The sequence below is a fragment of the Ostrea edulis genome, chromosome 9 (genome assembly GCF_947568905.1).
Source record: "Ostrea edulis chromosome 9, xbOstEdul1.1, whole genome shotgun sequence".
Classification (NCBI taxonomy): Eukaryota; Metazoa; Mollusca; class Bivalvia; order Ostreida; family Ostreidae; genus Ostrea; species Ostrea edulis.
Genome location: NC_079172.1, coordinates 4,506,410 through 4,533,859, shown reverse-complemented (window position 1 = coordinate 4,533,859; position 27,450 = coordinate 4,506,410). Strand labels below are relative to the sequence as shown.

The 27,450-nt window shown below is 35.1% G+C and overlaps 1 protein-coding gene across 3 annotated transcripts; it reads right to left on the bottom strand.

The window, feature by feature from the left end:
• Nucleotides 1-5,149: 5,149 nt before the first annotated feature.
• LOC125658556 (fibroblast growth factor 18-like) lies at nucleotides 5,150-25,958 on the bottom strand. 3 transcript variants are annotated; one of them, XM_048889837.2, is made up of 7 exons: nucleotides 22,365-25,958; nucleotides 20,876-21,027; nucleotides 19,007-19,031; nucleotides 16,678-16,729; nucleotides 10,693-10,858; nucleotides 9,794-9,897; nucleotides 5,150-7,040 (listed from the first exon to the last, which is right to left on the bottom strand). In XM_048889837.2, the coding sequence occupies exons 2-7, from the start codon at nucleotides 20,892-20,894 to the stop codon at nucleotides 6,642-6,644; spliced, it is 765 nt and encodes a 254-aa protein (XP_048745794.1). In that variant the 5' UTR covers nucleotides 20,895-21,027; nucleotides 22,365-25,958; the 3' UTR covers nucleotides 5,150-6,641. The 3 variants fall into 3 exon arrangements, with proteins under 3 accessions (XP_048745794.1, XP_048745795.1, XP_048745796.1); XM_048889838.2 differs by lacking the exons at nucleotides 19,007-19,031; nucleotides 20,876-21,027; XM_048889839.2 differs by lacking the exons at nucleotides 19,007-19,031; nucleotides 20,876-21,027 and having other exon boundaries at nucleotides 25,758-25,948.
• Nucleotides 25,959-27,450: the final 1,492 nt, after the last annotated feature.

The window sequence follows — 27,450 nt, the reverse complement described above, 5'->3', positions numbered from 1 at the left end:
ACTACATATCTGTTTCCAGCATAAATTTGATGGCTATCTCTACCTTTGATGATGCAGATATGATATGGAAATATGCAATCCATTAAAAGTCCATCGTAGCCGTGAAAGCTACGACATTATTAAGGATTAATCGTACCCTTGAATGAGCGAATATCAAGGATGCAATCGAAAGAAAATAACTGAATCATCTACCCACAGACATTTTAACACCCATATATGTTTTGTCATTTTAACACGCATTGAATTGTTATAGCGGTGGAATTTTGCGCGTAAAATCGCTAAAAGCCTAGTCATTAGCAGGGTCTTTGTATGTACTGAACCCAAAGAAGTTAAGTAGTATATCATTGGTCCCAAATATAATAATGATCATATACATATGAAAAGCGACAAAATCTTTAGTAAAATAATTGAGGATGGTTCTGTAACGAATTCCAGGCTGTCAGGGCCTCCAGATGTTTCCACCATGTTTCATTGACAAAGTGCGACAAAATCCCAGTCTAATCACCAGAATTACATCTTTAGAGTTCTTTCTTAATACGTCCGTGGCCGTGCATACATTTTACATCTCAAGTGTTTGTCCTCCTAATCCCTGTACATCAAACCACACAGCTTATTTGACTAAACAACGCCATCTCTTTTGAGCCATTTTATTAAAATTCAATTTCGCTTTAGTCTACACGACCTTGGATGTCAAAAGATAAACAAGAAGCCGGGTCTTTGAATACATATCGGTAGCTTACAGCATTCAGATTAACTTGAAATTCCATTGCGGTACCCGCAGCTCTACATTTCCGGCGAACAACTTCTACCAATTATCCTGCCGCGCTGGTTTCCATATTTCCATTCATTTTCATGATTAAGGGAAACTGTGTTTCTCGACTGTTCAAATTTCATCTGCAAAAGGTTTGTAAAGTTCCATATATATATATATATATATATATATATATATATATATATATATATATATAAGGTGAACTCCTGAATTGGTACCTGACGTACGGACCCCATTCAAATACATGTACCTGTAAACTTTTCAAACCATGGTTGCTAATAAATGTATAATATATTATTTTAAAGACATCGTGTACACACTTCCTTAGACATAGCAAAAGTACAGATCCTCTTAGAATAAACTGTGCATTAGATTTTAAGACATCAAAGAAATATTTGTGTACAAGCGTTTTTCTTCCATCCATAAATGAATTTTTAGATTCGAATTTATTCAAATAAAGGTACACATTTTTTGGATATGAATGAACTGGACGATGGCACTCATAATACGTATTCTAACTTAGTGATGCAGATACACCTGGAGGTCATCAATTACGGATAGCGGTTTATTGTTTTATGTATTTTTTTTCCAGACAAGGTAATATCACATTCCTGAAATAAACAGGCGCAAAAGTCTCTCTGAAAATATCTAAATTATGACGTAAGACATCTGAAATTGCCAAATAATAGCATGAGCCCTGCATACTGTAACATGAACTTTCTGGTTTTTGTTGAAAACACTTCCCATTTTAAAAGTATGGTAAACACATGGACATAGGGTTTGTATTATTCAAACAGTAATCGGATAAATCCCGGATTCCACTATCTAAAATAACTTTACTGAATTTTCAAACAATTAATGGATCTGATATTTTAAAGAATGATGGTTCGAAGAAAAACATCAAACCACATGTTCATTCTCTTAGTAATATTGGTATCTTTTACCGTTATATTATGGTTCGAAGAAAAAATCAAGCCACATGTTCATTGTCTTAGTAATATTGGTATCTTTTACCGCTTATTAAAGTATGATCCTTTGAGAACTCCAATCTGCTCAAAATCATTTTCTTTAGGAACAGCTATGAAAAACAGTAAGTTATTTTAACCTATCTGATACTTAAACAGTGGATCTCGTTTCACATCGGTGATGACTATCTACCAGATTTCAAATGTTTTTGTTGTTTTGATCGTGTTTAGTTGTTCGTATTTTTGAATATTACTCTGCCTGCATGTGGCAAAGCTGGGCACATTGCGGACGTATCGCTCAAGGATAAAACCTGCATCTAACAGACAAATTTCAAACAGGTCGCTCTTCCGATGCTACAAGTGAAGATAACCCAGTAGATAAATATAGAAAAAAATGTTTCTGTTCCATTCAACTCTAACCTTGAAGTCAGCGATAGAAATAAGATTTTCGTACTTTTGAAAAGATATTGATCCTTCAAGATGATTATCACTTCAAACAAGAGCCCCCCCCCCCCCCCCCCCCCCCCCAATGACTTTTTTAAATTGTAATTTTGATATTCATAATAAGTTATCGTAAGAGCACTACAATGATGGCTTGCGTAGGCTGCAATTCAAATTTTCAGACAGGGTGTAAAATTTGCCTGATTGAGATAATGTACTTTTTTATCAATTTTATTTCATACTAGATATTTTTGCTTTATACTTACAGCACAAGTTTTTGTTCTGGAAGATTTTTTTGACTCTGAACTTGTTTAAGTTTTTAACTTTCATTCTGGAAAATTTTATTAATTTTAGTACTTGTTAAGTGTTTTTTTTTAATACTGGAATAGGATCTTACTTTGTACTTGCTATACTCAACATTATTCCATATAGTACCGGAATTACATTATGCTGATTTTTTCCCCGTAAAACACAATTTGAATTCATCGATACAATTTACATCGTAGAAAGAATCCTTTGGGGATCTGGGTTAGAATAGGTCCTCAATACACCTTGCTCGTCGTAAGAGGCGACTAAATGGGGCGGTCCTTCGGATGAGACCGTTAAAACAGAGGTCCCGTGTCACAGCAGGCGTGACACGATTGAGATCCCTCCCTGCTCAATGGCCGTAAGCGCCGAGCGTAGGCCTAAATTTTGCAGCCCTTCACCGCCAATGATGACGTCTCCATATGAGTGAACTATTCTCGAGCGGGATGGTAAACAACATAAAATCAATTAATCAAATCGTATAAAAGTTGTTTTTCTCCATCATATGATAGCCGCAGACGACATCACAATTCAGATTTAAACGAAGTTATTATAGGATTAAACATTCTTTTTGAAGAATTTATCGATATGTAAACTCCAGACATTTTACTCACAAAGTGAATAAAAGTACGAAGCACTTTCATGTTTAGTTTGTGAGTAAAATGTCCGGAGTTTACACATCGATAAATTCTTCAAAAAGAATGTTTGATTCTTATAATTCCAATTCATTCACTTTATTAAAAATTGCAAAAATTTGAATAGTTTCCCCGCACTATGTTATTTGTTTTCAGGCGTGAACGAATACATCGCGTTTTCGGATTTATTGATGTATAAACTCTTGTTCAGCTTTATTTTTGTCCAATCAAAACAATTGTAATAAATAACATTGGAATTATACTGGTTTAATTCTAGTCTCATTTAAAGGGGAACCAGAATACGGCGAGATAAGAATTTTTTATAAATGATATAAACTACATTACGAGTTTAAAAAATATAATTATATATGATCTTTTAATCAAACTGATTTTCAGCTTCACACCCTAAATCAAGTGAATAATACATGTGCATTTCCAATATGACACTGGATTCACTATGATGACAATGAAAAAAGACTATATTATTTCGTATTCCATGAACAGAGTGAAATGAAGACCACCACAAAGGTACATGTAGTCAGTTAACACGCAGGAGACTCGTTTAATTTAGACATTTCATCCAGATATACAGATCTGACATGAAAACAACGTTGGTGGCTGCACATGTTCGTCATAAGGTACACGGCAATCACATTGCACAACACGGCGGTAAATAAATCAGAACTTTGATTCCGATCGATTAAAAATTAATTGAGACTGCATGACATTAAAGAGCGGCTTGGTAAAGGGATTGCTTTTAAATCTAATCGGGATTAAAGTATTGCATTCTTGCGGTGCACTCTAACCCGCGCAAACTCCTGAAAGGAATATGTCGTCTTCCTACGTTTGATGTTTTGGCGATCTCTACCTAGAGGACAAAGGTAGGAAAACCATTAGAACCTACATCCCAGAGGGGATGTTGTTCTGGAGAGTAAAGTTAAAGAGACGGCAAACAAATCGTACATGTTGTAGACACAAGGCTGAATGGCGAAATGTGGATATGTACTTTAAATAAAAAAAAAATATGTACACGTTAAACATGAAAAATGAGTTAAGTGTTGCAATTAATTTTGCTTAATTTAGCAAGTTGTCATAAGCACATTTCCTGTAATCCTTCGAAGTTAGCAGAACGTCAGTTCATAAGACGACCATAATGGATCTGGTTTGCAGATACCTTTGGTGAGAAGGCGGGCTTGCCAAATTCTTAAGTCCTGAAAATTTCACTCCTATAACATATCCATAAAATACTTAATGGGTGAATAAACAAACTCTACGAGTTCACAACTTTTTCATTTCAGTGGTTCGTGGAATTGGGATAAAAACAAAGGTGTTCGCTTTGTTACATGTCGAGTGGTCTGTTGTTGACAAATTCGCACACAGTGCACCGCGTTGGTATTGCAAATGTCACAACAGCAAATGGAACTGTATAACCGTTACATCAAACAACCTGAAAGTCATTCTCAGCGCTTGGATATCAGTTTTACCATTGTAATTAGAATAGAGAATAAGCATATTATCTGATATGATATGTATTTATATACATGTATATGCTTAATAAAAACGAACAGTGATCAATCTATAAAAAAAATAATCGTAAAAAATACAAAATTGAGAGTAGGGCAAACATGGTCCCCTGGAGACACCAGAGATGGGATCAGGTACTTAGGAGAAATAAGCATCCTCTGTTGACCGATCACACCTACTGTGAGCCCTATATCTTGATCAGGTAAACAGTAATCCATAATCAAAATCAGCATATGAAAACATTTTCATTTTGTTTGCGTATCTTCATTGTGCATCTGTGTTGCCCCCTCCTAAGCCCTTGCAATACAGGTGCATCACCGTGAGTAACCGAATTGTATGGAGTATATATACTCTATGGCGTCAGATTGTTACACAGTAATTATGATGTAAAACATGGAAATACCAAGTGCCATCCCTTGGTGTAGTGGTAGAATATTTCCAATATCTGTTCCGGTTAGAAACTGCTGTCAAATTGTGTAGCCAATGAAAAAAGATAAGACAGTGAATAATTGTTGGATATTTCAATTTTAATTGTATCTACTGCACTATGTGCACTAGGTACACGCTTTATGGGACAATTTTAACATAGATATATACAAAATGTAATAAATATTCTTTGGTAACAATTACATATCTTATACAAACAGTAACCATGGAAACAAAACAAAACATAGTATATCAATACGATATAGGCACCATCAATATTTTAAGACATCTATAAATAGTAACAAAGGTGATTACTTTTAAAACAAGTGAAGTCATGTGGAAGTGACACAACTTTTCCAAAATACCTGGGAAAACATCGGTTTATTCCTGCCACTAAGGCCAATATTTTTAAAAATTTATTTATAAATCATGTTCGACGTACAAGTATGCCTAAGGATTTCAGTGCGAGTAATCTGAATGTCGTATCAATATTATGCTGCTAGAAAGCGAAAATTGTAATCCGAAAAGATTCTAGTGCTTTGATTACGACTTATATCACTTCCTATTTTTAAAACATATTCTAAGCCCATTGGAATGTTTGACTTTACATCAATGCCCCAGTCAGAAATCGTTCTCACTTTTTACTGGCCATATCACATGACTATTACAATATTAATTATTTACGATGGATTTCCAACAATCAGTAAGCTACCAGTTTGTGAAGTATAAATGTTAAATGCAACAAATGGCAATAATGAATAAATTACACTTAAGTTCATACACGATCGTAGTTTATACCTTTTCTCATTCATAGGTTTACAAATTTTATATGAGGGTCAAAATGAATAATTACGACAACAATAGCATTTATAAATTTGAAACAGTCCAATCGTTTACTTAAATATTTCAAATATGACTGTAATTTCCGGAATGTTTAGTGAACAAAACTCGGACACATTTGACGCCACTATGCCAAAGCACAGGACTTGTACTGACACTTTATATATACCCGTGTTGCCGAAAAAAACCTATGTAATAACTTGTCGTTCCAAATAGAAACCTTCAAAAGTGATCACCCCTGTGATTTTTGACTCCGTTTCGGGACGGATCGTTCTCTTTAGTGCGGAGCCGACAACACACATTCTTATTCAATATCAATGCGCACAAAATTACGTCCGCCACATTTTCAATGCATTGAACATTTTGAGTAATGGCTTTAGGTTGGCTGTCCTGACCATGTGTCTATTTACACACTGGATGACTGATACAAGATAAATATTGCATTCAGATAATTGTTTGAAAGAAGTCAGGCTCTTCTTTCTATCACAATGGCGACCCAATCGGGTCTAGAAAGACGTTATTTCACTGCTATGCTCATTTTACAACCTTCCAAAGCAGAATCGCCAAATATTCCACCCGGAATCCCTCGCTCCAGACAAATCACATCGTTCCGATTCGGTGGGCATCTTGAAGCGTTTCTGGAGAACATCTGTGAAAAAGTGTCACCGTTCTCCTTCAGGGAAACCTCCACGATAAAATAGTTTTAAATCCTATGAAAAGCACGTCCTTATTTCACCTATCCACGCCGTTAGGTTTCCTTATTCTCCGTCGTCTCCCTCTTCGCCGATTCTTTTTCCGATTATGACGAATTTTTCTTTTTCTCTTCCCTTTCTTCCTATAGCTCCTGAACCTATTTTTCTCTTTTAAATTGTCTTTAGAAAAGTGATGTAATGGATACATGTCGAAATCTACAGGTTGTGTTATAACAGTTCGATCGGTTATTTCTAGCGAAAAGTGATGACATATTTCGTTATTACGCCCAGGTCGAAGGAATCCGGGTAACTTCCTACCTTTCTTCTTAAATCCGATTGACCAATCAGGTCTGTCTCGGAGTTTGAACGTATGATACCCGTCCCCTGTTAGATTTTGTGAAAAATCGCAACTGTGGGGTGCAAACTTTGGAGGCCGGTACTGAAAAAAGAAGAAAGACTTTTAATAATTCTAATCTCTAGAAACAATAGTATAGTATTTCAATGCCAAGAAACAATATGTTTTACGTATGTAAATCAGTACATTGTATCACGTATTAAGACTTTGAATTTATTAAGAATTACAGATACCGACTTTAGGTATCCTGACTTTACATCGACGTTTGTTTTCTATAATTGCAATCCATTTTTTGTGACCACGTGGTTAGATATATGATATCATACTTAGGTTTCCGAAAAGCAGAGATAACACTTTCATACAAAGAAAAATTGTCTGTTCATCAAACAGTGTAAAAATATCGAATAGTGACCGCCATGGGACATTGTTTAAATCCATTAATGTTCTATTGTCTTTATTAAGTTATTGTCAATATCTCCGAGACACCTGTTGGTAAGTTATACGTTTCTTGACTTTGTGACCACCGGAAATACCCCCGTTAATAATAAAGTTAGAGATAGCTTAACACACCTAGCAAAGTTCATCCGATTCAAATGAAATTATCTACTTTGAAAGATATGAAAATTGTCACATTCTATCATGAACTAAAATCAAACATTTTAAGGATTTGCAAGACAGTTGTCTGATTTTGAAAAAGCATGACAGTATTCGAGATTAGCTTTAACTAGTGCTTCCTTCGGTTTTGTACAAGAAACAAAATGTTATAGAACATGTATTCGCGACATCTGTCTACTGAAATCTTGCTTGTTACAGGTGGAGTACACGTATATGGGCTGGGGATGACAAAGATAGCATTGGTGCTACCATTATTTTTTGTGCGTATGTACATTGTGGTGAATGAAATATCACTCTGCTAATTTATTTGTTTCCTTCTAAAATTATATTGGTAAATTCTGAAGTGATTCTTCACATTAACCTTGTTTAGATAAGATCGGTGATTTAAAAACAAAGACTTTCCTGAATATGACTTAGACTTCCTATTGTCATTATTTTTTAATTCCGCTCCATTTGACAGCCTTGTCGTACATTTTCACTCGTTCTGGTATTTAGTGGCACCTGAACACGATAAATTGTCACTCATATGACAAACCTATCACAAAATATCGCTCAGACTAAAAACTTAATCCGAAGTTGGTTGCCTCCCGCACGGGAAGATCGGTGGGAGGTATCGCTAGGCGCTGTTTGGGGTCTCCATAATTTTGTTATACAGCACAAAGGTCGAAACATGTATCCAATCCTTGGAAAGTCAAGAGGTCACAAAACTAATGTAAAAAATGTGATAACACCGTCAGATTCCTAAGTGCCGCATGCTGAAGTTTGAATTCCATGATATGTTTTCCTGATATATATGGTCACCTACATGTATCTCATTTCGAGTGTTACGTTTTCTTTGTAAGATTATACAGCACGGTACGATTTCACTCTATTACGGACAATGTGTACTATATACGTTTCACTAATAGTGCGCCACTAATTCTTCCGGACATCTTTACTAAGCAAACAAAGGTTTTACAAGTGACATGTTGTTCTTCACAACGATAGTGTCATCGTGTACTGACATGGCTGTGTAGGATCACCAAAGCAAAAAAGAAATTTTATGGTGTTAATGAATATGGAATATACTGTTTCATTTTTGGTATAATTTAGTAGCATACAACGTTATTATAACTTAGTCATTACGGTTGACGTGCCGATTCCTTCTATGCGTCTCTGTTTGCTTTTGATACACAGCTGGTAAATGACAGCATATTAAATATTGAAATAAATTTGAATACATTCAGCCAAATTACATTCTTTAACAAATTAATTAGCATTTACTTGCTTATCATTCGCTGCGGTTTCAGAGCTAAGGTTTTTATTTCATGGTCTAGTGCACATGCGCGTTAAACTCCAAAGACTTGGCTATGCGTTTGATAGGCGGACTATCTTAAACAAGAAAAGCCAAATCTCGAATATTTTAATTCCCCCAGTGTAATCTTTAGCTGTATGGCTAAAGAAATGAAATGCGCTGACCAAATTTTACAAAATCCATTTGGGACACAGGTGGGGGGACCTAATCGGATTAGTGGCGAACACAGGTGCACCGTTCGGTATGAAGTTAATCGCACGAGTCAGTTCCTAAACCACGAGATTTGAAGAATTACACTCATATAAAAAAGAACTGTATTTGATCCAGTCCCTAATTTTATAACCTTGGAGTTACTACATTCTTGCTCGAATCAACATGCTCTGTTTCATGACCAAATCTAGACCATCATTTTGAAAAGCCATGATCCATACCTTTGTTTAACAGACTTACAATAAACATGTTCCTAGCTTATCCATTACTTCTGTTATATAACTATTTACAATGATATACTTTAATGTAAAGTTTAGTTCCGTCGTTATGTAAAACCTAAAGGATTCCATTTAAAAGTCGGAGCGGACGCATCTCGAGATTAGCTAAACATATTATAATTTATATGCGCACTACCTTTTGAAGTAATCTTGAAAGAAATATATATGTAAATTTTAGGCCTCTGAATTAATTTCAGGCGACGGTGGGTGAACTCCATCTATTGATTGGGATTGTCCCAGAAATCTTAGAATTCAAAAGTGCTACTTTCACATGACCTTACAACAGAAGTTAGTTGTTTCTATGTCCAGATATCTATATATCGGCAACAATTTCTGAATTTCAAGTGAAATTTACCGATTTCTTTTTTAAGGGAAAACAGGTTCAAAGTATATATATATATATATATGACGTTATAATGACGTCATTGATGTAGACTCACCCGTGTTCGCAGTTGGCCTTTTTTATTAAAGCACAGGTACAGTTTGTTGTCCATCCCTTGGATTCGAATAAACCCGCCGTTTATGGAGGTTATTTTGAGAAGAGCTGAAACAAAAAAAAGTTAAACGATAATAGTAATATTATTCAATCTATTAGCCAGATATGCGTTCCGAGTTAAAGTCGCGTAAAATTGTTTGTCATGTCATGTCAACTACATTTATATATACTAATAATATGCCTACGTGGTTTATATACACAGTATGTGTCACAGTGTGAAAGCAAACTAAGGTCATTTTGTAGCAGTCAGAAATTGTAAGAATATACTGATGTTATCGCGGTAAATCATAATTGTATTAAAAAGAGAACCGCTGTTTGAGATACGACTCTTGTTTATCAGCGCCTTGTACATTGTCGGTAAAATTTATAATCGGAGCTGGAATTTAAATAATCTAAATATTTCATAATAGGGGACTTAAAATATGTTGTAGGAATCTTGAGATAATTTCAATCCAACACCGTAATTGCTATGTGCATTTGGTAAAATGACAAATCTTTACATTCAAACCACCCAGTGGATCCACTTTCCCCTTCATAATAGTCTTTTTATTTAAGATTATGTCATTTTCACACTATAGATTCAGTTTTCACGATACTCTATCATTAGAAGAACCCATTTAAAAATAATAAAATGTGCAACAACATGCAAAAGGGTGATGATATCAACGGCTACATTGCATAGTATATAGCTACTGCAAAGACGAGGTCCATACAGAGGGAAAGCAAAGTTAAAGACCAAATCATATTGCTTCAATTACAAGAAGCAGAAATCCAACACTGGAACACGATTTTGTGTGACTGTTTTCTTATAGTGTGTTCGCCTGTGGGTCTCGTTGTACTTACTGAAATCTTTTCCTTTCACACCCATTGCGTCAACTCCCTTAGAGCCAGGCTTTTTTATTCGTACAAATTTTTGCGAACAAACGTTCCACAAATGGGCTTGTTTCATCAAACTTTGAGGCCCGGTTAGTTTTTTGGCGATTTTTTCTAAGTTAAAGTTGGGGTAACCCTGTAATGAAATGAAAAAAAACTATAGTTTACCTACTTTATCAGTCATTTAAAAATACATGTATCTTGTAAATAAACGAAAGCTAGACATGGCGGAAGAAACGCGCTTGTTTAAACATGGTAAAATTTTACACGAAGCATAAACTATAAGCATAAGAATATTTTATTGACGCGTTTCTTATTATTTTGTAAAATTTACGAAAACAACCTTGCGAGATCATTTTAGCAAATAACTTTTTAATGCATGCGAAAATCCGCAACAAGCTATTAAAAGTATGGAGTGTATAATGTTTCCTTACATGTAATCAGTGTGGTGCTGTATAATTAAAATTGTTAGAAGTTAAGATCATTATATAACACTATAACCTGGTGTTTAAGGCTACCTTTCAAAGCGTTCATGTTAATGTAAAAATTGATGGGGTTTTAAGAGAATGCCAATTGTGTGCGTCTCCTTTTATGGTTTAACGATCCACTGAGAAATAAGCCAGAAAACCTTTATGTACATTGCTGATCTTAAGTCATCTATCAGAACCACATTAAAAAATGCTCCAAGTAGTCTTGAACAGCAAGGGGTCGCACATTTTTCTTCCAAAAAAAAAAATATAAAGAGAAACATTTACGTTATTTGTTTAAATTGTTTGTGAAATTTTAAACATTTTCGATATCCTTTTGAACGAGCAAATAGATTTTTTTTTTCTCAATTTAGTCATTGCTTTAATGAATCAAATGCAAAACTTTAATTTAATTCTGAAGCGTTTTAAGCAAAACGTTATCAAAACAACGGATTCCATAGCCTAACCAGTGGAAAGCAAAAACATGGCTATAATGAGACCCCTCTAAAAAATAGCCCATAGTGTCATGACAATACATGGGAAGGACTAATCTGCAAATGGCCTTCATTAAAATTCACTTTCTTTTTATCCCTATGTAGATTCTGTGAGTTTCCCCATTTCCAGATTATTTATGGATTCCGTATGCCGCAGCAAATTCTCGCCACTTGCTGAGTGGAAATCTTTCGGAATTCACTATTTGTTCCCTCTGACATTGAAGCCCCGGGATTTGATTAATACTCTAAATATGAAATACTTTACAAACATCCCACACAAATCAATGGAAAAAACCGAAATTGTAAAAAAAAATATATGCAAAAATCCCATGCGTAACCGTGCTTCCTTCATAATTCTATTTTATGCAAAATAGGTTTCACAAATGGTGTGTTCTCCTCTGGTTTTACGTCGATACCGTGCAAGAAGAGGATCAAAGTTTGACATACGGATGCCGGTGTAAAATTTGACAAGCAGTGCTATGTCGCTAACTGAAGCATAGCTCAAGACAGTCCCACGCCATCAAGATGTTTATGAAGATTGAATGAAATGAGAGATTCCGTTTTAATTGATGGCCCTTTTCTACATAAAAATATATGCACATATTTTGTCAATCGTTACCATGGCAGAACAAATTCATTCCCAGTTTAATACCTGAGTTTCGCCCTTCAAAGAAATATGTGAATGGAAAGACTTTTTATATATAAAAAAAAAAAAAAAAAAAAAAAGAGAGAGAGAGAGAGAGAAGCCGTGTGAATGCTTAGTTTTTCCTCCCAAACGAAAGCTGTATCTATTCTAATATGACAAACTAGTTGGCAATTTTTATGTAAAGACGGTATTTCAAAAGGGTAGGGAAGGTCAAAGTTTAAATCTACACCTCGTCACTAAAGGTTGTCGTAGTATCATGGTGTTGATATGGTCCGTCCTTTGTTATGAATCTTGTTAATTTGTTAAGTCGCATGTTGGACCTCCTGTATAGAAAACTAAAAAAGCCTCTATCTACCCGGTAGTAAATCATTGGGCAATTTGTGAGCGAAAGGGGAAATATTTTGTGAACCTCAGATAAGAGATCGATATTGTCAACTCATAAAACGCTTACTCTTTGAAAACCATCCGTCTCGTAATTGCTTAAAGTCGAAGGGCTCAGAGAGAGAGAGAGAGAGAGAGAGAGAGAGAGAGAGAGAGAGAGCATCAATAACTATATGTGAAATGAAGTAAGCTTAAAAGTTAGCGTTAACTGATAAGGTCATAAATTCGGCTAATTCTCAAACATATATAAGTGTTTCTGCTAAGTAAATTAAATGTGTTTTGTGTATTGGAAATATTGGAGCCTAGTGTTTGTCCATTATACAAACCAGTGGCTTTGGGTTTTGCAATTCTTTAAGTAACTCACGCAGTGCTTTATCACTCCATGAAATATTTCTTTTGAAGTCGGAAATTTAACATGAAAATGATGCTTTTATTGTGTATGTGTATATCAAATTATTATCATATACTTTTACGTAATCAAACAGTTTCGCGGAGGAAAATTGAAAGAACCATGAGTGACAGAGCATTCCTGAACTTCGATATCAAGATGTCCCCGAGTGCCAACTTAATGTGGTTATATTTGTTTTATTTATTAAGTCTTTATGGGAGTGGGGGAATGCTTCGCTATCTAGGTCTTTTGAAGAGTGGTTAGTTGGTGTTTTAAAAATTTAATGATCACAGGATATGATAAAGCAATATAGATAACGGGGAGAATATCACAATCGGTTCAAACTAATATTCGCCGCGTACACCCCAGCGCCTAGGGAGTCTGTGACATGTTAACATAAGAGTACATGCCAAATGCCAAACTGAAGACCTGCACTATAGCAAAGAGAAGGTTTGGTGTCTTATTCCAGTGTTTTAAGGATTTTTAAACACTTCACATTTGACTCTGGTGAGGAACTGGATAGGTGAATGTTTGCGATTTTGAAATAGGGTGGCAAAGATTATTACATGTATCCGCACAAAAATTAGTCCCATGCAGGTATAGATTTAGGAAACACTAGTAAAATGTAATTATGCAAAAGAATATCTGGTGTATTATTATGTTTTATTCATGGTCATCATCTCTTCTGCACGGATCTGTCCTCCGTAAGAATGTTGGTGGTACCATTTCTCCCTAACTGGCCTTCTAGTGCTGAAAGTTTCAAACTTTCTTTGAATTTGAAGTTCATTCGGTAGCTCATCATTATAAAGTATTTTAATGATTCTCCACGTATATAATCTGTTAATCTAATACACATTAGTGGGCACCATAATTTTTTGTAAATATGCAGATATTCTCTCTGATACTGTACCAAGGCACGATATGTATGAAATGGCTTCAGGTATGAGGCAGTACAAGAGGAGTCAGGTTTCTCTTTGAAGTTTATGAAATATAGCCACTTAAATTGGCGACAGTATATTAAAATACTGAGAGAGAGAGAGAGAGAGAGAGAGAGAGAGAGAGAGAGAGAGATTGAGATTTTATGACTTTTCTATCCAACATTTAAATTTGTCGTATGGAGTCGTCAAAACCACTGGGTAATCCACCCCGTCAATGATTTTGGAGGTCAGTTGGTCAATATTTGTCGAGACGTAAAGCAAATAATTATCGTTAGATAGAAAACAATAGCTTGTGTAAATGCACCGAGTAAAATGCTCAAGCCCGGTTTTACAGTATAACAGTTTCTCAGCGTGGATAACACATATAATGTTTGACGTATATTGCAGATTATTTGACCAGTGCACTAACGACTCGGTGTTCGTTTGGACTTCTAATTTTAGAGCTTGTTGTCTCTCAGACACTGTAAACATGATTGAAACAAGTGTTTGTGACGTAAACAAAAAAGGACAATATCCTAGCATGTTGTTCGCAGTCAAATTAAAAGATCCACCAGGAAAACTATTCGTGTCGATTTGAATACATGTCTATAACAGTCGCCACAAAACATTGTTTAGAAATAGGCCATCAGTTGCTGTGAGAACATGCGATTTCCGTGAGGTTTACTAATATTAAACAGGACTTGAGAAGTAAAATAGTTTTATCATAACATATTATCACGTAAAATTCTCTCTCAAGTGTTTATTTTTAATTAGCACCCCAATCACTTTCCCTTGAGGAGGTTTTGTAATCAATTAGCTCGAATTGATCCTGAATACAAACACTCTAAAGGGATCAAGGTCCTTCGTGAAATCAATCTCTCTACAGTCCAGTCCCTGAACATCTCAATACCACACACGATGACTTTGGTAAACAGTGGTGTGTAACTGGCCGACGTCGGCCGAATGTTATGTTAACAATCACTGGATAGCTGTTCAATTAAATTGATTGATTTTGAAAATAAAGAAAAATTAGATTGATTCAACAAGTTTATTTTCTTAGGAAGTGTAATGCGTACATCGTGACCAATGTTATATTGGTGTACGTCAGAAGGAACATTTATATCCACTTCTATTCTTAGAGCAGCCACATTAATATTCTCAATTCTTATGTCCGGTGCATTACTTTTTTTTCTCAAAGGGACAATTATTTCTGAAACCGGTAAATTACACCAGAGAGGTTCCCTTCATCACTAGATGTCAGGGTTGACAATTGCCTGGACCTTTCGATATTCAACGTGGCCTAAGTTGTAGATTAGAGAGTGTTTCCATCATTCACCGTAACCCAATACACATGTTACAACCCATCGCTATGTTACACGGTTTTAAACAATGGGACGGTGGATCAGATACACGAGTTGTCAAGTGCACGAGTTGTCAAATCACTTCCCTCAAACTTCTTCTTTTCAAATTGAAATGTTCTGACCTCAACCAAGGTTCAAAGCAAGGCTTAAAAAACTAAGTCTGACTTACGGTCAGTTGTGGCTGTGAAAGTGTATCGAAGCGTGTCTAATAATTCCATACCTGTGTCCTACTCATTTTGATAGCATGCTTATAGTTGTGATAAATGAACTCCCTGTAAGGTTTTCCAAGCAACCAATGTGCGCCTCACTGATTTTTGCCATTTTTCGTTTTCGCAACGGTCGCGGGATAAAGTCTTTTATGCTTGTATCATAGTTATAAAACACGAAACACGCCTTCTTCGCTTGTGCATTTTACAAGACAACAACTTGTTTCACTGATTTCTCCCCATTGCAACATAACCTATATATTTCGATTCAAGGTTAATATCTACAGAATTGCACCGACTATACCATTACGAAGCTAAATGAGGTGACAGATTTTTTTTTGTTACAGACGAATTATTGGATATATTTTAACAATCTTTTCTGGTTTAAAGTATGGCTATCTGATCAAAAGTGTATGGTAAGTAACTGACCGAAAAAATATTTTATGAGAAATCGTGCTTATAAAAAAAAAATCAAGCAAGGATATAGTGACGTTAATGAAAATTTAAAACAAAACTACAGTATTTACTATGCTGTACCAAGCTTATCATAATACCTAGATATATTTTCTCGCATTTCCTAGAAAATGACATTACTAGCGTAAATTTGCTTAAATGTTTGGAGTGTTGGCATAAGGGCATTATTGACATAAAAATGACTGAGAAATATGTAATTAATTTTCATCTTTATAAAAGAGATTTTGTGGTTTGCATAATTACATCGATGAAATATTATGACACTACATTAACATGTATGGCAGTACCGATGAATGCATGATTAGAACAATGTTCTAGTGGTGAGGGAAAAGGCGATGTTTTATTTGTCATAAAATGTACCAAATCAAACAGACGCATACATTAAACAAATAAATAGTATCTTATGCAACACAGCCCAGTTATACAACTGAGAGACATAATTTTTAAAAATATTTAACATGAAGTATTTACTGTAATAGACGGTACTACATGTTTTCAGTGTATATAATTAATGCTCTTTTGCAAAATGTATATGTTCAATCCGATTGTTTGCACCGCTTATATCACATACTAATAGCATTGTACGTAATTTTTGGTGAAATAAAAGCGACTTGGACTCACCTGAGAAACTTTCACTAAGCACAACAGTAAAATGAGCAGCAGCTTCAACAACCTGCAATTAGACAAACCAATAAACGACGTCATAAAATTAGACAAACCCATAAATGACGTCATAGAATGAAATAAATGACGTCATAGAATGAGATAAACCAATAAATGACGTCATAGGAATTAGACAAACCAATAAATGACGTCATAGAATGTGATAAACCAGTAAATGACGTCATAGAATGAGATAAACCAATAAATGACGTCATAGAAATTAGACAAACCAATAAATGACGTCATAAAATTAGACTGATAAATGACGTCATAGAATGATATAATCCAATAAATGACGTCATAGAATGATAAATCAATAAATGACGTCATACAATCAGGACATATTTGCAGAACACGCAGTTTAACACAGACGCATTTTAAATCATGGATTTTTTAAAAATGTTAAAACATGTCAGAAACCTGTATGAAAAGCGTATATCTGCATCAACTTAATTTGAGTAACATTCAGGACAGATATAGCTATATAAGTGAAGTTCTCTGGCATGCTCCACACCATTTGGGAGAAGTAATTAAAAGTAAAGAACAACATGTTTTCTTATTCAAGACGCCACGGTTAATAATATACGAAAAGTACTTTCAGATGCACAGAAAAAAGAAGCTAATGTCACACCTGTGGGGAACAAAAATTAACCATACGAATTCATATTTATGTAAATATAGAATTGTGTAGTGTTTTATTGCACAGGAAGAAATTTAACCTACTATTTCCGGAATGGAGATAAAATAATCGCATAACTTTAGAGAAGAAGTCTTTGTAGATCTAATTTACAGACCATCATCTAGTTTCAATCTGTCAAAATTCTGGTGTACTTTACCTCTTACAGAAATGCATTTATTCGATTTAAGTTGTAGGATATCTATTTGAAATTGTGACATACGATCATCAATCAAATACCTTTGTTTGCTTTGCATGTTTGGGTACTTTAAAGTGGCGGTTGCGTAATATCTATGAAGCTGGAAGCATAGCATACCTGAAGGCGGTCACCTCTGATCTTTGTTCGACGTAAATGGTGTATGGCTAAAGTATGCCTTTTTCTGTGCTCAAATGTTTGGCGAAAGTGTAAAAGGCTAATCCATTTGTGAAAGAGTAATCGTTGGGCATAAACAAACCCAGACATTATCTTTTTGCAAGTGTTTTAAAACGGGTGTAACTTAGTGTGCGACACATGGATAATTACTTCATGCTAAACTGAAAATTCCTGCAGGTCATGTCTTTCACCCAAGTAAACATCGGGTTCGGTAATCGAAATGTTCAACAACACGGAAAGGTTTGTACCACCATTCCGTAAGCAGCTGAACATATTCACTTTCAGCAAATTTAAACACTTATGCAAAACACTTTCGTGACTTGTATCAAAGTCACCCACATTCTCTGTACAATTGCTGTTATTGTGGTTTCTTTTATTCCGCAAATTGTTTGGGCAATTTTTAAAACTCTTTGATCATGATCATTATGCAGAAATTCAGACTTAGTCTGGCTAATTATTTTGATACAAAGACCAACATCACAAAGAAAAGTATTCTTAACTTATTCTTTTTAAAGTGATTATTAATCTGATACAGAACAGTAGTTCTCGTTTACTTTAATGAGCGTAGTTAGGTGACTTACATTGAATGTATTTAGGCCGTTCCTACAGGTCATGACATTTCATGATAAATTCAGAGCAAATCCAAGACACTGTAAGACTTATCAAACTACCGTCCTGTTTTCAATTCACAACATGTAATACTTATGATGTTTATACTTGAAAGGCAGTTTTCTAAAGGGGAAAATAAAATTTATGCTGACCAGTGTAAATCTTTAAAAGGAATTTATAATTCCAGTCACTTTAAACTACAATTTCGGCACAACTTTATGTGCTTTGATTACTGCACCTTGGCAAAAGAATAACGGATTTTCACCGATTACAGCTCCATTTTTCCCTTCTGTTGTATCGTTTGGGTGCGGCAGAAAACGGAGTGCCGGCGAAAGGGCACTAGAACAAAACGTAACCCGGATCTGGACCAGGTTCTACTAAATTACTACAGAGCTGGATTATAAGCCTAATCTCTGAGGCTGCCGGTGGCTGATATGACTGTCAATTGCGCTGAAATGCGCGTTCTCGGGAACTGATTTATAAAGTTTATTTTAGATTTTGGTCATCATTCTCAAGTACCAACGGAATTTTATATAAAGTAATTTAAGGCGTAGTGGGTTGAAACTTCTTATGCATTCCCTGTGCAACTAATTTAAAATTTAAATTCTTTATAAGAATTGACTACTTACCTATCACCATTCTTTGTAGCTTTAACTGACACCAAAATTGAAAAATAAAGTGAAACCTTTGAATTTTATGAAAAGATGTTATAAAAAGATCAAGGTAAACTACAACTGCTTTTCATTTTACTTACTGAAACAGCCAAGATTTGGGTTTCATCTTTTACCTAGTTTGAAATTTTAGACGCATAAACTTGCGTTTGATAAAGATGCCAAAATTCCTTTGATATCCAATCATGTACACGTCTAAGAAGGCTTAAAATGGTTCACAAAAGATTCTATAAAACTATATCTGTCCAATACGCTGCATTCTTAATCACCTTGATATTTCTTTTAAAGTTAGGTTTTCATCTTTGAAAAATGCTAATACTACGAAGCTTGGAGAGATCTCACTCCATGATACGCTTTAACATCATGGCTGTGAAACGCTTGACAAACTGAGAACAATAAATCGCGGACATATCGAGACAAAATTATGATAAGAAAATAGCCTATGTATAAATAAACAGGGCGAATGAAGCACGTCCACTGTATGTAATCCGATTACAAGATAACGAAATTTGACAAAAACTCTTGTCTTGTATAAAGGACACAAGAGGAAAAAATCTAACAACGAGGGATGAACGGTCCTTCAAATGTTTTATACAACACATTTTATGACTTTTCTTTCGGAAGTTGTCAGAAATAAGACTACACCAGTAATACAACTAAATATATGCCTTTGAGGTTTTTTTTCCCGCTATGACGAGCGAAACATCGCCAAAAACTTCACTTATGCACTTTACTTTTTGCGAACCTATATAACGGTTATTGGTTTTCATAAAACGAAACTCGTCGCATGGCGCTTGTAATTGGTTTTTGAAAGATATAAATGTTCAATAACTGTCAAAGAATAACTGTCTATGCACTGTTAACTGGCTTCCAACGATATGCTTGATAAAGTCGGTGACCAGTGGCCTTATTGACCGGACCAATGTCCGCCGTGATCGTCCCTGGACTAATATCACCCAAGGTAACCATCGGCCCCCAGAGCTACTGGTTACATCAAAAATAATGTGCAGATTTAATAGATAAAAGGTACCGATATGGTTAAGTTCTTGGTCCATCGTAAAGTTTAGCAGATTGTCATCAAGTAAACTTTCTTGTGGGCCTCAGTTGGGTGCCAATTTAGTAGCCGACTTATTATCAGCTACCATAAAAGGGGAGAAAACCAGCACTCGCGGTGACAAAATCTCAAAAAAAACGGAGCAGACCGCGAAGAAAATTTGATTTTAATCTCTTAAAAGTACAGAGATCGTCGATATACCTCGTCAAATCGCCGGGTCCCTCTCGCCATTCCTATGGATTTATCTTACGTGTCAACTGCCCCAAAGTTTGAAATCAATGATTTAAAATCAGAAAGCTCGCCTCTCGACCGGCTGATTATCACCGCAGCTGCAAACAATCTTATTTAAACAGGTTTTACTTTTGGGAAACTTAGATTACAAATTAGCGATTTATGATTCAAAACAAACGAATTTGTCTCATTATGCATACAAGTAATTTATATTGCTGTAGTGCAAATCGAGAACATATAACCTAAGTAAATAAAGTTTTCCATTCATACTAATTCTCTCCAAGGTTAGAAAAAGTAGATTGCTTTTGAAATTGCTACTTAAAACGCGTACTTTGGAATTTTATGATATACCACCCATAAAAAGATCCGCCAATTTTTTTTTTTATATTTAAAATGCTTTGGGCCCATATTAGAAATTTCATTTTGTACTCGGAGACCCAGACGCCGGCCGGAGATTTTTCATCTTCATTCTCTTCATGCAAGTAAACACTTAAAAATTTACAATTCATAAATGTTTAAGTCATTTGATATGTTTTTGATACCTTTAAACTCAATTTCCATTCTTTGTAGCTAGTGATTCTCCGCTAATTCAAGCATAGAAGGGACTCCAGGCATTTCAAAGCTCTCAACGTGGTCTCTTATTTCTTTAGCCCGAAAAGGACAACGCTACAATCTCCATCATTGGTTGGAATTCCTCAAATAAATTCCCATTTTTACAGTTTGTTAACTTAAACAGACCTTGATAATTCTTAAATGAGGCCAGTTGCATTTTTGCATGTTCAACAGGTTAAAGTGAGATATGAAATAAACACCGTATGAATATAATTTGCATATTTGTTAATTATTCCCGCTGAAATGTATTTGGCGACAAAGTGCACCGACTACACCCCATTCTTTATATTCAAAATTCTCGCTCCGTTTTCTCCAACGTGAAAAGCTTGGAATTAATCGCCTCTTTTCGATGTAATTTTGTGTGTATTAAGAGGTTTTACTTTGGCTTGCCGAACCTGTGACAGAAATTACCTCACCACGTGGTTTTCTTTTATTTGCAGGTGACATTGATTTCAAGAGGAAAGGCTTAAGACAAAACTATATTAGGCGATATTGAATATCCTTTATCTAATCCCATAACCCTTTTCACAAGTTATTCTTCACTTAAGGATACCCCTGGAGTACTTTATTAGTTTTCCATTTCTAAGGTTAATTGAATTTTAAGAATTTCACGGTTTTGTGATAAGATAAAGTTTGTATACCTAATCTGGTGTTTACGCTGTGTGATTAAAATCTCATATACTGTAAAGTTCATAAAAATATTACAAAAACTCCAGCGCTGATCTAAGGTAAAACCCATCCTAATGTAAGGCAATTTTCATATGTTCTGCTTTCATATCGGTCTTCTCAATTATATCATAACTTCTAGGTAAACATGGTTTTATAACCAGCGGAGTTTATGTGTAACTAGCAGGGGAAATCACCCAGACTGCACACACAGTGCTGGATAATGCCGAGAACTGCTGGCATGCACCTCAGCAATTTGTAACTGCATATCACTGTAAATGCGAACAGAAAGCGTGTATACAGACGAACTGACAAAAACTGCATTTAAATTGTGTCGCCGATAATACGCCGTGATAGCGGCCTGTCACTCCGTAACATGTTTACATTTATTGTACTGCATTCTATAATTACACACAAGTCGAATTTTAAAAAAAATTATATCATTACATTTTTGTTGAATGAAGGTGATCACCATTTTAGCAAAGGTGTTTTCTTTATGTAAAGGGTGATTTGCTCTATGTAAATAGAAAACAAGTAGAACAGAAAGCGGATTTTTGGCAGTTCTTCCAGGTATAGCGATCGAGGGGAATTTTACAGTTTAAACGACGATATTCCCTAGCTAATAACACTAAATTTATAAACAAATGAATTTCAAAAAATAATATTCAAATCTGTCTACGATTTTGAATATAGATCAACATTTGCAAAGAAATACATATTCGAAAAAAATATCAGATTTGAGTGAAGAATTACCTGTATATAAAGCTAAACGAGTGGGCACTTTTCCTCATACTGCGGGCAGCGACCAATCCTGGGTTCCCCTCCCGGCCATGTTACACCAACGTCAAGTGGCCATTGAGGAGATTCGGGGGCTTTCATAAATACAGCGGTCTCAAATATCACACACAAAAATAAACTTTTTGCAATATTGATTCTTAGGTATTGCCCATCCACAGATTCATTTCACAATGCATCACTTGATCGTACCTCTCCATTCAATGGTCCTTTATAATTCCATTCAAAACAATAGCTGCCACAGTTTCGACGAAATCTTACAAAATATTTAGTGGTACTCTTCAGAAAAAAAAAGATCTATGGCATATTTTCCTCTTTCTCTTTTACATATACATGTAAACCGTATACCTAGAAATGAATATCACATACAATAATTCGGTACTCTCCACTACAGTGTATCACACCGGTTGAATTGTAAAATTTTTCTGTTGATTTAGCTTCATCAGAAGAAGTAGAGCAATTAATCCATTAATCCGTTAATCCCAAATAGAGAGGGGGAAAAGTGAAAACGAATAGCTGTTTAGTTAAGCAGACTTGTCATACAGAACTTGTGTCGCTATACTTTACCTGTCTATATAAGCTCCCTAGAATACCTGGTGCGATTTAAAATAGGACGGCCGCTCTGATTGGACGGCAAGAAACTCAGCGATAATACACACCAAAAAAAAAAGTTACCGATCTTACCAAAATCATTGATTATCTGATAGGTAATATTACAAGAATAACTGATGTTCTACACTATTTTAGATATATGTTTCAAATAGAGTATTCCTTCTTTCAAATTAATGTTACATTTTGTTGCATGATTGGAAAATATTTAGAATTAAAAACATCAAAAATTAGAAATGGTGCTACATCACTTGTAAATTTCATAAATTTAGGACCCGGTTCTACGGCATGATAAGAATGTGTGTGAAATGAATTCTTTTGTCCATAAATATGACGAAATTCAAATACTAGTAATGATTTACTGATTGCCGACATTAATTTTATCAACAAAGCAGTAATATAATAAATCTCCCCAGCTTCCCATCAAATGGATTTACAATCAGATCTATAATATTCGCTGTTTCCTGTTTTAAATATCGTGTAATTTAATAATAGTTAATTAAAAGTTACAGGAGCTTGATGGTGGAGACGTTATTGTATGTGTAATTTTGCTGTATGTAACAGTTCTTCTATAGTGACCTGACCATTCATTCTAGTTGATGGGATGCAGAGAAAAGTGACACTATGTCGGAATTTGTATGTAACAGTTATTCTATGGTGGCCTGACAATTTATCATAGTAGATGGGACAGAGGAGGAAAGTGACACTATGTCGGAATTTGATGTATTGCTTAATATTGGACACCAAACTTTCAAGTCGAAGTTGGGATCAAATAAAGTTGATGATAATCTTAGAATTTATGTGGCTCTAATAAAATTCGAATTTCCGTTTTGATAACGTTCGTCTCATGGACTGTATAATGAGTCTTATTTCGTATTTAATCTGTTACTCTCCAGATTTTTTTTTTTAAAAATCGGGTATTTGATAGGGATTCCGTTTATTAGCGATGACCACCTCGAAGAAGATTGTATTTTAATGAATAGATACACAGATAGATATATGAAGTTCAACCACAATGACAGATTTATAAGGGCCTTTGATACTTTGGAAGTTTGCGCTTGCGGTACATTAATATATCTGTGCTGGTCTAATCTTTTTGAAGCAACAAGCTTTGCGTCCCTATCACCGCTGTCTCTTTTATTTTAAAAAAAGTATTACATTAACTCTAAAACCTTGCAAAGGTACTTCAACCATATAGTTATTGGAATGTTTTGTCTGAAGCAGGTTTGGAGAGAATTAATGCAAGAACGACAACCCGTTTAAGTTCTGCAGGAAAATGCATGTATTTCAGTCAGCTGGAACGAAAGATGCAAAGGGCGTTTTCCCTCTCATATATATGTCATGTAAAACATTCTTTTAATAGTTTCCAAAAGCAATATTAAACAAGTCTGTGAAAAATTAAGAAAAACAGGTAAATTAATGACTACCACAAAATTTGTTGCACACCAATAAAACGTCTCTTCCTTCTCCAACCAAGAAAAATTCAAACAGTGAACAAAAGAGGGATTATTTAAATTGCAGTATTGTGTAAGATGTATGTATTCACTAACATACCGCATCTTATTAAAATTTTTGTAAACTTACAGACATCACATTAATTATTTATGGCAGTCTCGACCTAACCTCAAGGACAAAAAATTCATCCGTTTGATCCTCTCTGCCAGATCGAATTATTAAAATTCAAATATATATTAATTTATTATGTCATTTTTTAGAAGTAACATTATGCCGTAAATGATATCTGGATGCTGCACTGCCTGTCCTATTCGTAGAGAAAACATAGTATGGCGTCGTGGATTTTCTCGCATTTTTGCTTTTCCAACATTCTTTAAAATAAATGTTAAAGGCAGTGAAAAGCTAATACTATCTCTAGTCAGAACTTCTGTTTCCAAAAACCGCAAGCATCAATTTGTATACCCCAGTTTGATAAGAATCTCCAATAAAATTCCGGCATATTGATAATTAGCCCATTTTACCCGTTTTTATGTTCCTATCTTTCTTAAAGTCACTATACCGTACGCGTCTAGGACAAAGTAAGCCCACAATGGAGTTGTGTTCCTATTACATCTGTTAAAAACATTCCTAAAACTTAATGGAATCCGCTTAAGTCATGACAGAAGATTATATCATCATGTTTATTGAATGCGTCCGTCACACTTTCAATGTTCAGATGTTTAAAAGATACTAAATACTTTTTCTTATGGAAATTATCATAAGTATATAAAATCTTGATGATCGCATGCATATATTTTAATAGAATGAAAATGAATTCCCTGTCACACGTTCAAAGAATCAAAAATAAAATAAAAAGCAAATAGCTGAAGAACGTTTACATTTTTAAGTTGCCCGAGTACACTCTTTCGACCCTAGTCTTTGATATATTTTTTATCCTGTTCACGATTAATCAGAAATATTTATATTTCGTCCTTCGTTACCCAATATATATATACTATGTTGAAAATAAACTCTTCAATATAATTAAATCTGTTATATATCATTCTTTTTTGTATGTAAATATTCAGAGCAGCAGCGGTTTTGTCAGCTTTCTGAATACGAATGATTAGAATGACGGTAATTTATAGGCCCCTACAGACCAACAGGCAAAGGTCATACTGTATTTCAACTAATAACATAATACAATAACTTCGGTGGTTAACCTTAGAAGTCTTCCCTAATAAATCAATATCAGCATTTTTTAAAGATGTAGATTGATAGAATTCATATGCAAATAACAACAATTACCTTAATTCCAAAACCATCAGCGTCTCCAGAATAAACGTTTATGATTTCATGAATCGTAAGAGCTGAAGTAGAGGACAATCATGAATGATTCGGATGTGACTGACGTCCAACGCCTCGGAAATCCCAAGCATGAACGAAATACCTGACATACCTGACTTGATACATACAGGTGGATTAATTGAGAAATTCGGATAGAAGTTCAAACCATAAAGATCGTGTGTGACAATCAGATTGGCTGTTAATCGCTATTGGTTATCTCCAGATAGGGAACTTCAAGGAAAAAAGACGAATTATTAATCAATATTCTAAATTAAAATGTTGGGATGGGGCTCTTGGTGTGAGAGGGCCGTTATCATGAAATTTACCGCGCATAATGGACCTACAGGAAGCTGCTGAGGCGCATGTGTGATGGAGTTGCTTTCTGCTTCAAGTCCCGCGGTTGTTGGTATCAAAAGTTCACAGCGGCTCTTTTCCGATGCTCGACTCTAGCTATGTAAATAAAACACACAGCAATGACACGACTATGTGATTACAGAGATATAGTATGTCAATCAAGCTGTCGAACAAGATCAAAACTATATATAGAATTTCAATGACTTTTAACAGTAAAGGTAGTGAAATATCTCCAACGAAAACAGACCCAAACTTCAATCTAACTGCACCAAAAAGATTAAAGGATATAGTTCTGATAATCGTGTAAGTGCTAACGGCCCCCCGTGAGAGTCTCCCTCTGTTGAGGAACACCTGCCCACAAGTACTCCTGCCCGGAGTCGTAAATCACAGAGACACCCTAGAAAAATAAACATAAGATGGACCGTTCTCCCCCTCCAACTATTAAGTACTAAAAAGCTCTATCTTTATAACAAATGCTGTGCTCTACAACTTGGGGGTAGGTGCTCGTCATGGTGGGGAGGTAAATATCTCTACTTCCGCTCTCCCTGATCGCAATTTTTTTTGAGGACTTGGGTTTACGATAAACAAATATCTGGGTATTTTTGTTTCAAATAGGGGATTTCTGGTCTGTGTGGTAAAACGTTATCTTCTGCTGCAACGCATAAAATAAACACGAGTTTTACAATCTTTCAGATGAAATACAACCCACCTAACGCGTATCGCACATTCGGGATTCTTACATGTATATATAGGTAATATTTCCACCTACGTGCATGTTGCACATTCGGGATTCTTACATGTATATATAGGTAATATTTCCACCTACACGCGTGTCGCACATTCGGGATTCTTACATGTATATATAGGTAATATTTCCACCTACGTGCATGTTGCACATTCGGGATTCTTACATGTATATATAGGTAATATTTCCACCTACATGCGTGTCGCACATTCGGGATTCTTACATGTATATATAGGTAATATTTCCACTTACACGCGTGTCGTACATTTGGGATCTTTACATGTATAGATAGGTTATATTTTCAGTGATTTTAACCGAGTGTACAGAAGACGACAAATGTAAAATGAGGACTTATAAAAATCTTCGAAATATAAATTCTTAGTTTATGTATAGCTAGACAAAATATAGTATCACAAGGCTGGAGAAGGAAATCCCCAAGTAAGGTGTAGCACCTGCACACATTATCTTAAACTCGAGTCAGTTACTCGACATAGTATGCACAAAATTTTCTTAATAATAATGGTAAGATCTGGCTCAAAAACGACTTTGAATTAC

What these genes read in the sequence shown, in the direction of transcription:
- LOC125658556 (XM_048889837.2), bottom strand. An exon ending in TGTGAAAGGAAAAGATTTCA is followed by an intron (nt 9,898 to 10,692) that starts GTAAGTACAACG and finishes TTTTTGTTTCAG; the next exon opens with CTCTTCTCAAAATAACCTCC. An exon ending in AAGGCCAACTGCGAACACGG is followed by an intron (nt 7,041 to 9,793) that starts GTGAGTCTACAT and finishes TTCTTTTTTCAG; the next exon opens with TACCGGCCTCCAAAGTTTGC.